At 43.1% G+C, this 14,729-nt stretch overlaps 1 protein-coding gene across 3 annotated transcripts in view; it reads right to left on the reverse strand.

Annotated features, from left to right (window-relative positions):
• The window catches only part of DHRSX (dehydrogenase/reductase X-linked), a 412,879-nt gene that overhangs the window by 343,055 nt on the left and 55,095 nt on the right, over nucleotides 1-14,729 (reverse strand). For all 3 annotated transcript variants that reach the window (XM_088451655.1, XM_088451654.1, XM_088451656.1), the window contains exon 2: nucleotides 995-1,102. In XM_088451655.1, coding sequence (XP_088307781.1) covers nucleotides 995-1,102 — 108 coding nt within the window. The remainder of the gene's footprint in view (nucleotides 1-994; nucleotides 1,103-14,729) is intronic.

Below are 14,729 nucleotides of genomic sequence, written 5' to 3' on the forward strand. Positions count from 1 at the left end.
TTGTGTAATAACTTTCTGCTCTTGGGTATCAACTGGGAACAGTTTCAGTTCCGTTTATAACACAGGTCAGAACTTTGATACAAACTGTTGAAATCCCACGGTCCATACAGAATGAAGACCCATTACAGCTGGGTGAGTTCATTCCAACTGTTGTGAAATTGGGGGAGGTAAAAATGACTATTTAGTAATCCTTTAAACCCCTTAACTGGCTAATTTAAAAAATAAAAAACAGAAATTTTCTTTTTTTTTTTTTTATTAAGTTTGGAATATATTTTAAAAAATATATCTAAATAAGTGGTTAAAAACAAAACATGTTGACAACACTATGTAACATGTATAGACACTAATGCGGTTTTGCACAAAGGGCCTGATTCAGAGCCGGTCGCTATTTGCGCTCGCTCGTCCAGAAAATAGGGGTGGCTATTCAAATGAACCGTTCGCTCTTTGCGGTCTGTTCACGCCTCTAGGTCTGAACGAGCGAACAAAAGTTGCGGTCGTTTTTTGGGAAACTACGCCCCCTGTCCGCTCGCATCCTACGTCATGTCCGCTATTTATTAGATTAATCGAGTACATCGAACAGGGTATGGGTTGCTCGCTATTCTTGTGGTTGGTTTTTGCTACCACAATTTTGCGAGCAGTTCTGGCTATAAAATAACCCAGTGACGTGGTCAATGACGCTGCTGTTTTAAATATGCACACCCATAAAACGCCCGTTTTGACCTTTAAGCACGCCTGCGATCGGATCTCCACTCCCCGTTTTCAAGCACCTTCCCCTGTTACCACCCACATACGCCTCATCCTGTCACTCAAATTAGCAGGCATTCGCTATTTTGCGAGCACATGAATTTCGGCCGCACTGACTGGTTCGCGCATGCGTATAACGATCCGTACGCATGCGCAGTTGGGGCAAACATCGCTCGGAGCGAACGAGCTGCCGCTTACGAGTGGCTCTGAATCAGGCCCAAAGTTTTCATGACAAGATAAAAAAACATACCTATTATCACGTGCATCCCAAGACTTGATAAATGTTTTGCCGTGTAGAATCCAATACCTTTTGCACCTCCAGTTACAATAGCAACTTTTCCATCTTGTTGTGGGAGATCTAAAAGAAACAGAAATGTATTTCAATATTTGATAATCATTCCATAAATATATGAATTTAGAGCAATGGTCCTCAAAATCTTCCTGCTGTGATACACTTACCACAAAATATTTCACATCTACTGTATGTTAAAATAATGTATTATATTATTGTAGCCAAACAAACCATTTTAAAACACTGGTTTCCCAATCCATTCTGACTATAGGAGAATGGAGAGGCGCCTTATTGGACATACTCCATCATGAACGAAGGATGACTATAAAATATAGGATATAGAAAAACAGGTGGTAACATTTCACAAGAAATGGTACAATCCCTCAGAATGTAAGCTCTCGCGTGCAGGGCCCTCTTTCCTCACGTGCTTCTTCTTGCCTTACTTTTACTTTCATTTACAATGGCACCTAAAACTGCTTACTGACAGCCTGCAGCTTGTTTAGGTGTTATGCAGCATTGTTTAGAAATCATGTACTTGTCCTGCATTGTCTGTACTGTTAATAACTGTTGTCTTGTGTGCTCATTTGTTTCTGTACTTTGTAAGGCGCTGCGGAACCCTTGTGGCGCCATTTAAATACAGGATAATAATAATAACAATAATAATAATTATACTGAGAAATTTGCAGCTCAAACACAGAAATCCATATGAAAAATATTTGAGAGCACAAAGTGGTATATGTTGTGCCAAATCACTTAACAACTATGAATTTCACTTTTATTTAAACATTTATTTTCAATTTCTTTGCAGCGACTGCCCCTGGCGGTGCTACTGCCTCATCTTCCACTGCCTGGAGTACCCTTTCCCACTTCCTCCTCCGCAGTGACTTCCCCATCCTGTTTGCAGACAAAACAGCTATTTTCTAGATTAGTTCGGATTCAAATTTTCTTTATTTAATATATCTTTTTGAGATCCCCCCCCTTTTATTTCCCTTTCCCTTTCCTTTCCCATTTACACTTTTTCTCAAGTTCCACTATATTTGTGCAGTTAAACAATTAAAATCTACAGCAATGTTATTTTGAATTGCAAATGATTAATGTAAATGTATGATGTTTTGCTAACTTATTAGGTTTTGAACTGTGTTTTGTACATTTCTTTTTGTGGCTGTACAAAAAAAATATTTTATATATAAGAAAATATTGTATTAAATTAAAGTGTAATTAAGAAAAATGAGAAACCAAGAGTAATCATAGCTTTTCAAATTGCAAACATTGACTGAAAGAAAGGGTGCTCTTCATGTTATCATCAGCTTTCCGTGTTAACTATTGTTATGCTGGGCATACACGTACAGATAAAATGTCTGTCAGACCAACAAGAATTTTATCTGACAGTATAAAATAAAATTATTAAATGGTCATAGGACACGATAGACGCCCTGGCTCCGCCCCCCCACCCACACACGGCGCTCCGCAAAATGGCCTAAGTAGATGTTGGCAAAGCTTGACGCGAACCTTGTGCTCAAGAGTCTATAAATAATACGTGTTATTAAAAAAAAATACTTAAACAGTATGTGGAGAAATAAAAGAAACAAATATAGTAAAAAAATCTCTCTTTCCATCTTCATTCTGATGGATTTAGGGCCCGATTCAGACCCGTTCGCTAGATGCGTTCGCACGCAGCTGTCAGCTGCCAAAGTATGCAAATCCCGCAATCGCACAGCAAGGCATTAGCACGCCCACTATGTCTTGGCGTGCAATCGCGGTGTGTATATAGACGCCCACCAGCCTGTCTTAAGACGCCCACTTTCCCTTAGTAATACATGCCATCTCCAGGAAGTGTATACAACAATCGGTAACATCAGACCCATACGCAACACTTGTGGCTGACCATTCCCTACCGCAAGCACTGCGAATGCTGCAGTGTGTAATTCAGCCATGTGACGTGTATTATGATGATGCATCTTAATTATGCACGCCTCTGAATCGGCGTTAGGACGCACAGACATGCCTGCGTTCGCACCACCACACCCCCGTTTCCATCAACCAACCCATCACCACCCACAAACTGCTCGTCCTGTCACTCATTCTAGCGAGGCGTATGTGCACAAGGATCGCATGGACTGGTTCGTGCACATGCACTGCGTCTTATACACATGCGCAGATTGCAAACATCTGTAGGCTACATGCGAACGCAGCCTAGCGAGCGGGTCTGAATCGGGCCCTTAATACTTAGATTGTGAGGGATATTAATGTATAAAGCCTGTACATCACATGTGACAAAGTGATATGTTTATTTCCATTCATTTTGATTATTCTTATTTTAAAAAATCAGTAGTATCTTTAATGTGTGATCTCAGAGAGGCAGCTAAGGGTTATAAATAAAAATCCACAAAGTGTGATCAGTAAATGATCGGACGCCCAGGGGGTGATATGTGTCTTGTGAATTTTAGGTAAGTGATAAAAGGTGTGTGTAATAGGGTGTGTTGGTAATAAACACAATTTGTCCTCCCTGGATAACAAACCTTCAAACATCACTCTTTCCAAAATGTCATGCAATTCCTGTCTAAATTTACCAGTGGGGTCTAGTTCCAATACTCTATAATATTAAGAGTAATTTAATTGTCTATAGCTCTCAATGTGATAATCTGCTGTATTAAGAATGACGATCCCTCCATCCTTGTCAGCAGGTTTGACACTAATGGAGGCATCGTCTACTAAGTCTCTCAGTGCCCTTTTTTCTTCTTTTAATTAATTGATTATATACGGCTGACTCAGAAACAATAATTATATAGTTCTAGCACAGTGGTTAACGCTGTCTATTTTCTTTTGTTCTTCAATCTACTTTTGTACAAAACAGACAGAGTTTATTAGGACAGAAGCTTAGTGTGTTAGAAATATCCACGATGAAATACGAATGTTAAAAATAGTTGTGCCAGTGCCATTAAGGGCTATATATTTTGTCTGTTTATTATTTTACCTGACATCCTGATATCGTGGCCATACACTGTGAGATAACTTACAGTGTATGGGCGACGATATCTGCGCTCCTCTCCAGGGGAGGAGACATTTCCCAATTACTTTCTCTGTAAAGGAACAGGGGGAAATGTCCATCGGTCGGCCATGGCTGGGCATGCACTGCTCGATGCGGCTGACTTTCACTTAGAAAATATTGCATCAAACTGGCATCCTGGACGACCTGGCATGCCCGACCGATCGATATTTTCAGATCGATCGCCTGCATACACTGTACAATTATCTGGCCGATCCGCCGAAATCGGGCGTATCGGCCAGATAATTGTATAGGGCATGCCCAGCATTACTCATGTATATTTGAGACAGATTGACATGTATCCTATGTACCTACTCTCCCAGAATGTCTGAGAAACTTCTGAATATTGGTGGTACTCTCCCAGACCCCCCAAAAGAGTAGGCCAGTCTCCTGTATGCTGCCCATATCCATAGAGAAGCGGAGGGTCCGGGGGATTGATGGTGTGATACACATTGAATTGTGTCATTGTGGCCTTGCCCCACACTGTCACTGATGTCATTACCTGAGAGTTCTGACACCTACTTAAGCATGTTAGTTACGGAACAGACCATAGGATATATAGATTAGTTTATTACTTCAATTTCCACACTACGCACTCGCCTGCCTTCCACTCCGTCCCCATCCCATCTCTTCTGACTCCCCACCAGCAACAGACTGAAATAAGGACCATTATTAGATCATACTATAGTATATTTATATTACTGCCAAAATATACACAGGACTATCACAGCAGCGTAGCATGGCTCCTTGCTGACCAGTGCTGGATCTTCCCCTGAACCCATGACATGATGAGAGGAGTTGTGGCCACTAGCAGTAGATAAATATTTTCTAAGGTGCAAACCATGCTAATGAGCAGCACTGAGGAATCTGTTGTACAATATTAAAAACATATAAGCAGAGTGCAGTATGTAAATGTGTTCTTTAATTAAAAATAAAAGATTATGAAGAATGCCATCCCCAGTATATAAGATGCAGGATTCCTGTGTGGTTTGCCAATGGAGGGTAAACTCTATCCAGAGCGTTGTCAAGGACAAAGTGCTATTGCACGAAACGGGTTGGATAGTGTACCAGGTGAAAACAGGAAGTTCAGAAGCAACGTCTTTCACAGGCATCGGCGGCCAGGCATTTGCTCCAGAAAGGGCAGGATACCAGCTTGAGAAATTCGGAATACGCCAAAGGTAACCAGTGATAGGGTCAGTAGATTAAATCCTGCATGGTGTTATGTTTACCCTCCAGACGCAGGGTCCGTGGGGCAGCAAAAGTGCCACCCACAGAGTCCAGCACCCTGGGTGGTACCAACACTTGCACACCCCTCCCTACTGCCCTGATCAGACAATAACTAAAAGCACATGGAGCCTATGCTGCCTACCATTTAGCCCTAACCTGAAAGGGCTATAATCATTCAGTGCGCTTTCTCAGTCACCCAGCTAATGGACTCACTCAAGTGAACTGAAGTTAAAAGCACTTATTTTATATTGACTAATTCAGTCGATGTTTCTGCAATTAGAAAATAAGTGGTAAAATGAGAAACAGATCATTACGAGATCCCACATGCATTTAATTTACAAATCATATCAATTTGCTATATTACAGCTAAATTCCGGTTTTGGCTGGTGATGTTGTGGCATGAAGATCCTGGGGTTTCCCTGCCATAGTGTCCCCAGTCCTGCCTGTCATAGCCTAGTAAACATAGCAACTTCTTCAGAGGTGTCTCCCTACATTTGTCCAGTCTAATTTTGCCACTATAAGTCTAGGCTGTGAGCATTAGCGCTGGTATAACTCTGGTGGGAGGGCATGCTTTATACACAGTCGAATCACATTATTATGACCACCAGCTAATAGCTAGAGTAACCGCCACGTGCAGCACGGACAGCAGCTAGACAGGCTGGGAGTGACTCAATAAGGTGCTGGTAGGTTGGCACAGGTATCTGGAGCCATGCTGACTGCAGTGTATCCCAAAGCTTCTGGAGGGTGCGTGGTGGAGTATCCATAGAGCGAACACAACGATCGAGGTGGTCTCACAGATGCTCAATTGGGTGCAAGTCCGGGGAATTAGGAGGCCAGGGAAGTACTTGAAAGCCTTGGTCGTGCTCGTCCAACCACATCTCCAGCCGTGTGACATGTGGCATTGTCTTGCTGGAAGATCACATCTGCCTCAGGGAAGACAATTAGCATGTATGGGTGTACTTGCTCTGCAAGGATGGATTCATAACCAAATCAGATGAGTGGGCCCAGAGAATGTCATAAAAACATTCCCCAGCCCATAACGCTGCCACCACCAGCTTGTGTTCTTTCAGCAATGGTTGCAGGGTGTTTGTTCTCAACTGACACGCCAACGCCAGCCCTTCGCCAATCAGCGGAGGTCCAATTCCGATACAGGCGTGAAAATGTAAGCCTTTTCCACCAATGCACCTTTGTTAGCATAACTGCAGTGACCAGCCGCTTGCTTCAGAGCCCCATACGGAGCAGGGTTCGCTGAACAGGTTCAATTAGATGGTGAGCTGCTCCAATGTAGCGTGTCGGTCAGCCCTCAAAAATCTTCGGAGCCAACGTTCACCTCTCACATCAGAGGCACAGCAACAAGTGAGATGTATGCAGACAGCCTATCGCACACCTTATATACCAACCAAGCCAGCGCATGACACGTGACGTACTTCATGGGCTACACAAACAACCACTGCAAATATCTGTACTAATGTTCATCATCATTAGCACAGATGATAGCGACAGGATTCTGCAGGACTGTATCTAGCAGCAGTTCTATGCTTATAATGCCTGCATGTCTGAGCAAGCAAATTTGCATGTGATCACTTTCTGAGCAAGCACAGTAGGAAATTCATGCAAAATCCACTACACTAACAAATAAGACCCTACAGTACATTGCTGTGAACTGATATACAACACTCACATTACTCCCCAATCTAATTGCAGCCCCACAACTACTTCCTTTCAATCATCTTTCATCCTTTATACAGAAGTCCCTTTTCTCCCCTCCAAATACCATCTCTTATTAAATATTCTCTATAGCTCCAATACTTCCCACCTCATTGCTTCTCTATTCAGTATTTATTTCAATGTAATCTCTCCCACTATCGCTCAGTTTCTCTTCTCCCTCCCTTCTGGTTAATCTACATGAACCACCTGCTGAAGTGGAATTGATAATTTACAGAACCTTAGTCCCTCTACAATCTTGCTTCTGCTCACATTACTACACAAAAACAGCCCTCAATGGGCTTCAGGCATTTTCACCTTCTTTCTTAATGAAGGAATATCGTGTAAAGGAAACGCATACACAATTGCTTACATTTTATGAAAATAGCTAAAATACGAAACATGATTATAGCAAAGGATCATGATCCACTACAGTATTGGGAAGTTTCATTTCAATTCATAGCAACATTTACATATCTATTTAAAAAAAAAAAAAAGGTTTATTGTTTTGATATGAAATTTAAATATATTGATATTTTATTCAACTTTTAGAATGATAGTTATCATATGTTCATACAGTTTTGCACACAGCTCATAATTGAACCAATGTAGCACATATTTCAATGCTTACTGTTTTTTTTAACGAAATGTCCATTTTCCAATTCTTAAATGTCAGTTACATATTACTGTGCGATAAACATAAGCTAGTGCTTGCATTAACTTATAATGAACAAGAGCTAGGCTAAGGGCGATATCCAATTAGCCCCGAAAACTGTTCGGACACTAATGGATTGCCGTGATCGGCGAAAAACAGGGATTATCCCCATTTCTAGCCGATGGTTTTTTTCACCCTATCCTATTATTTTGGTCGAAATAATAGGATAATTCTCCCAAAAACACATAGGACCCGCGATAAGCTCGCGGACCTATGTGTTTTTGCCATTTAGGTGGGGAAAAAATGGCACTTATCGTGGTTTATTTTTAGGGACACATCAGGTCCCGAAAATAGCCACGAAAAGTGCCGGCATCGGACGGCACTTTGTGGCTAATATGATAGCCCCGCCGCGATCAATTAGCAGCGCTACTTTGCTAATTGGATACCCCCCTAAATAGTTTGATGAAAGACCAAGTGATTTCACCAAGCAGACCTGCGCAAGGCTCCTTTATAAATACTTTGTAATGCTTTGTGTCTACAACACTAATTACTAGACTCTATCTTACATATAGAGTTAATACCTTACCTTTTTTCTTCTAACTGATTTAGGCCCTGATTCAGAGCCGGACGCTCTGACCAGAGCGCTCGCTCTGAATCAGGGCCCTCCTCCATTAAAATGGAGCGTCCTCCTGGACGCTCGTATAGCTGTGGGTCACCACCCACAGCATATATGAGCGTCCAACAAGATGGTCGCGATGGTCTTGACCATCGCGACCATCGGACTTGCGAGTGAAACCTTGTGGTCGGGTTTCTCAACCACAAGCCCTGGAGTGATTTTGGCTCTGTCAGAGCCAAAATCACTCCCACTGACATCACTAGTGATGTCAGTGGGGCCGGCTTCAGACGGTAGGCGTTCCCATGGGAACGCCTCTGTCTGGCAGGCACGCCCCCGGCACGCCCACCTTTGGTGCGAGACCCGGAGCGATGGAAAGTCCTTCGCTCGCCGGGTCTCGCGCATGCGCACGACGGAGCTCCCTCCGTCGTGCGCATGCGCAGTGGGGAACATCGACCCACTTGCGAGCGTACTGCCGCTCGCGAGTGGGTCTGAATGACCCCCTTAGTGATTTACAGATTGCAAAGTGTCACATAACTACCATGCCACGTTACATGATGTGAAGTAACCCTCCGTGTGACAGTATGCGGAGTGAAATAGTGTATGGATGAGCATCGATCTCCGATTTTTCCGAAAGAACAATGCTCATCTCCCAATACATCAGGATTTTGGATCTTTTCTAAAAGGTGTGATGTATTGATAGAATCGATTGAAAATCATGATGCTGCAGTAGCGATAAAATTACCTATTCCACAGCGTCCCCCGCTCCACTGTGCATGTTATCAATGGCCGCGCTAGCGGCACACGCACATAAATTAATATCAATCACAAGAAAGATCGCTATTATTTTCACAGTTATTTTATGTATTAAACACAGACATGGAGATCCCATATCGATCAGAAAGATCATTGCATCGGCTGCAGCCCCTAGACGCTGATAGAGCGCTTCCAATGGAAAACCTGCTTTTATTATCGCAGCCTATCTGGTAATGGCAGTCCGGACTAGCAGTCCCAGGGAAAAATATTACGTCCCCCTGGGACAACTTGTATGAAGTGTGATTAGCAGAAAGCGCTTCCAGTGGGAAACCACTTCTGCATTTATTATAGCAGCTACAGAAGGAAGGTAGGAACCATCGCTGTAACATAGTGGGAAACTGGGGGCCCACAGGGAAGAGGTGGACTCTACTGGGGAGGGCTTGCAGCTCCCAAGGTAAAATCTGCTACTGTTTATGATCTAACTTGTATTCACTCTCCAAAAGATATTTGCAGGACATGAGACAATAAGTATTCATGATGTAACCAATAGACACTGCATATTAAATCAAACACTACAAGAAAATAGGTGTGGATCAGCAGCATTTAGCACAAGTAAAAATGAGCAAGGTGAAGAAATACAGCAGAGCATTTTATAGATATGAACAAATAAGTGTTAGCTGAAGGTAATTTAAATTATACATGTTTCAATCAAAGTGAGGAAAGAAAAGAGTTCAGAAACAAGAAGTCTGCTTCTAGTGGGATATATACAGCTTGGGACAGGTGGCTTGATCTCCACTGAGTAAGATTAGCCATAGAAGACAACATGCATCCTTATCAATGAAAAATACTTTGGGCCTGATTCAGAGCCGCTCGTAAGCGGGCGCTCATTCGCTCCGAGCGATGTTCGCACAACTGCGCATGCGTATGGGTTGTAATACGCATGCACGAACCATTCATTGCGGTCGGAAATTGTGTGCTCGCAAAATAGCGAGTGCCTGCTATTTTGAGTGACAGAATGAGGCGTTTGTGGGTGGTAACAGGGGAAGGTGCTTGAAAACGGGGAGTGGTGATCCGAACGCAGGCGTGCCAAAAGGTCAAAACGGGCGTTTTAAGGGTGTGCGTAATTAACAAAGCAGCGTCATCGACCACGTCACTTGGTTGTTTCTTAGCCTGAACTGTTCGCATGATTGCGGTAGGAAAATCCAACCACAAGCACTGCGAGCAGTTCAGATGCCTTTCGATGTACTCGATTAATCAAATTACATATGGAGATGACGTATGATGCGAGCGGCCAGGGGGCGTCTTTACAAAATAGTGAGCGCATATTTCGTTCGCTCGCTCAGACATAGAGGCGTCAACAGACCGCAAAGAGCGAACGGTCAATTTAAATAGCCAGCCCCTTTTTCTGGACGAGCGAGCGCAAATAGCATCCGGCTCTGAATCAGGCCCTTAATTCACAAACATCCTGGTGTTTCTGTACAAGTTTAATGGTGCGTACACACAGTACAATAAAAATGCACGTTATCAACGATAACGATCATATTGTTGTCTTTCATATCGTGCATTTTTCGGTGCCTCCAACCCACCAACTACCTGCGATGCGCGGGCACGTATGGACGATAAAGATATCGTCCATCGACTGTACATGCAGGCCAACCTGGCCGATATCGACCAGGTTACTATACACCAGCGATCGTTGATCGTGGGTCGCTAGCCGTCGTTGGTGGTGTGCTGGTTGATCAATATCGATCATCCAGCACATCAGGATGGTGCAGGGAGATCTTTCTGCGATAGCGTTATCGCTGACGATCGTCCTGTGTGTATGCACCATTAGGACTGCACCAGCACCATTTGATTAAGACCCAAATAGACTGGGATCCACAAGGTAATAAACTTGGAGTATAGGAGCAGGTACAACAAGAGTTAATTGCCGGCAGGCTAGACAAGGCAATAGTAACTGCAGAGAGACTTTGTAAGGAATGATGACTGAAGACTGCAGGACAGGATGAACACTGGATACACAGCAAGGCTAGGGTTAGCTGTAGGAGCAATCAGGTGCTGCTGTGTACTGAAATCTGAAGCAAGGCAAAGTGCTGACAGAATGATATCCAACTGCTGATAAACATACTAACCAAACTGCTGTCTGTAATAACAGGAGATATAACAAAGTGGCAAAGCTGTGACTTGAGTACTGGGCCAGGTAACAGTTATGCTGAATACACACGGTCAGATTTCTTATCAGATATGAACGATTGTAAAAATCGTTCAATCGTTCATATCTTTGACATGTAGGGTATGCATCGACCAACGATGAGCGTGCCGGCATGTCAGATAACGATATCTGACATCGACCGGTGTTTTCAGTCAGATTTGGACGATTTAATTTGTTTAAATGCTGTCAGAAATCGTTACTGAAATTGTTGGTAAAATTGTATTATAGTAGTAGGATTGTAGTAAGGACAGCTACTCAGGATTCTAACTGGAGTATAGCAGAACCAGCTATGCAGGATACGGACTGGGTTGTAGCGGGGCCAGCTACTGAAGATGCAGGCTGAAGTTGTAGCAGGGCCAGCTATTCAGGAACAGGCTGGAGTAGTAGCAGAACCAGTAAGACAGGATAATAGCTGGAGTTCAAGCAGTGCCAGCTATTCAGGATAGTGGCTGGAATTGTAGCAGAACCATGACTTGATATTACTGAACTGGCAGCGTGAACCCACAGGAACTCACTGGGACTGGGCACAGACCAGAGGTGACACTCAAAGGTAAGCTGGAGGGTCTTGGCAAGGCACAGACTCGGAGCTGGGATGGACACAGGACACGGACACAGGGCAGAATCATGCAGGACATAGGAACAGACTGGCAGGGACTACACACAGAGGACTGAGGCAAGGTTCAAGGATGCAGGTATACAACAGCAGGATACCAGGACACAGGAACAGACAGGGAGACTGGAAACTGTACAGAGTACAGCGACCGCATGACAAGCTCACTAGAATCTGGATCTAGGGAATATCACCGGCAGACAGGAACTGACCAGTATCCCTAATGAAAGGGAGACAGTCCAATCACAAGAGTCATCAGGCTAGGGTCAGGTAATGAGGTATTCCAAACAGGTGAGCTGCTGCACGTAGCAGCCAGCGTCCTAGCTGCTAGAAAACAGGCAGGAAAGAGTCACAGCGGCCACACATAACAACAAGAAGGATTTTCAATGTCATTCTTTTGGCGAGTGTATGCTGCTTGACGGTAGTGGTGCAGGATGCTGGAACAGCTTTAAATCAGGTAATGAGCAGGTCTCTCATCTGGAGCTAAGCAGGAGACAACGGTGTCCCACCATGTCATTCTACACACAGTACTAAGATGGCTGCAGACCATACTTGCCAACTCTCCCTCATTGTCAGGGAGACTCCGTGAAATAGTAGCATTCTCCCTGATTGCACCTTACCCCCATTATGAAGCTGTTATATTAGAAAAACAGAGATACTGTATATACATTCAAGTGGGATAATTAGTATAATGTCCCTGCATTGGCTATAAGACACAATGGGGAAGATGTATGAAGATCTAAAAAGTGATAAAGTGCAGAGTGATAACTGACCAACCACTCAGCTCCCAACTGTCATGCAACAGGCCTTGTTTGAAAAATGACAGTTGGGAGCTGATTGGCTGGTGGTTTATCACTCTTCACTTTATCACTTCCCAGAGCTTCATACATCTGCCCTAATGATCCCTATGGCTACATGCATTTTCTAAAAACTATCAGTGTGTTTTCATCAACAATTAGATCTTACTGACTGCTTTGGGGCTAATTTACATTTGTAAGTGATGTAAGTCAATTTTATGACACGTCTCTCAGATGTAGTAGTAAACTTCTACTTTAGCGCCGTGCTCATAGGTGTTGTTTTCACAATCTCCCTGAAATGCTTTTTCAAAAGTAGGCAAGTATGCTGCAGACACATGTGCAGGAGCACATCAGGTTAGAGGACAGAGCTCCCTGCAAACTCTGGGTCCTAGTGCCCAGCATGTCTGCACAGTGAGGAGACAGTGCACAAGCGCACTGCTTTCTAAAGCTAAGCTGCTTGTTATCCTCAACACTTTCAAAGGAGAATTCAAAACCTATCAGAGAGGAACCATTTTGAAAAATGTTAACCCCATACAAACTTTGTATTTACTCTTTCCACTTGATGATAGAGGCACACATCTTGGGCTTCAGAAAATGCAGTCTCTTATTTCCTTTAACATGCAAACACGGATTCCACTTCTATTATGAATTGCAGTGTTTTAACAATTTACTGAAAATTCAATAAACATATCACATATTCTGGGTTATTTGAACATAAAAAAGTAGTAATATCATAAACATATTATTTATTGTTTAGCTAATATTACTAATAGCCAAGAATCCCTATTGCAATTTGCTATAGGTAAGGTGGAAATAATCTTTAGAGGTTTCGTTTATTTGCCTATCAGATATGGAGGCATATTCAATTTCAGGCGAAAAGTCCTGTACTTTTCGCATGCTGGACTTTTCGCCTACATCACTGATTTTCAATGCGAATAAGTATCGCTCGTGTGGCCGCTTTTCCCCGTATTCAATTAGAAATCAGCGAAAAATGAGACCCGGCGAAACAGTAACATGCAAAAGTCCTGTCAGATTTGGGGAAATCAGCCTGACACCACCCAACAGATGCACTGACATTGGGGATCACTCTAGATACCCCCGAATAGCGCTGCTGAAGGTATTTGGCGTACTTAAAAACTCTCAATAGTTGCTATTTTGCGTCTTTGCATAAGTGGTGAAGAATAGCATTTAGCGTTTTTTTTAGGTGAAAATAAGTAGTCCCAGCAAATTTGGGGTGCCTGAAAATGGGTGCTAGCATATTTTTAAGTTGCTAAAGTGTAGTTTTCAAAATCGTCAAAAATCCACCTGTCGCAAGCACCTGCAAACTTAAAAACACCTGGGGCATACTTGGGACCCCCCTGGAGTCTATTTCGATAGTTTTTCAGTTTGTCCCCCAACTTTGGTCTTTTTTGCCCCCAAAACTAATGTAGTTTTTTGGGGTAATCTAAAGACTTTGTTTGACGCAGTTTACCTTTGGGGGACTGTCCCAAGGGTGCAGGGGGGTTCCCACAGCTTTGCACCCCAAAACCACAATTCTGCACTTTTTTCCGACACCTATTCATTGGCAAAACTTTTTCTCAGGTCCCACTGCATTGAGTTTCCGCACCGACGAAAAGTCTTCGGAATTGAATACAGAGAAAACTTTTCACAATTCGAAATAACGTCACACGCGATACTTTCCCGCAGAAACTGACTTTTTTCGTACCTAATTGAATATGGCCCATGGTATTTTAACAGCCAATTCTATCTGGACCACTTAAAATGCGTAAGTATCTACTGCAATACCAGCTACAGACAGCAGGGTGCAGTGCGCCATTAACAATGACAACAGCAACGTAATAAAGCCACTGCAATACCAGCTATAACCAATAAGTTGCAGTGCACCAGCAACTATGACAACTGTATATTATTTTTCACTTTAATCAGCACTTCTGTTAAGGGCCATTAGATCACACCTGTATACAGCCTTTACAAAGAGCTCTTTGAAGCTGGTGCTTCAAAGAGTCATTGTTTGCCTATTTAACAACTTTCATGATTCTATATTGTCCAAATCAATTACTTCAACTTTGTCCC

The sequence above is a fragment of the Taudactylus pleione genome, unplaced genomic scaffold, assembly GCF_031769625.1.
Source record: "Taudactylus pleione unplaced genomic scaffold, aTauple2 ptg000026l, whole genome shotgun sequence".
Classification (NCBI taxonomy): domain Eukaryota; kingdom Metazoa; phylum Chordata; class Amphibia; order Anura; family Myobatrachidae; genus Taudactylus; species Taudactylus pleione.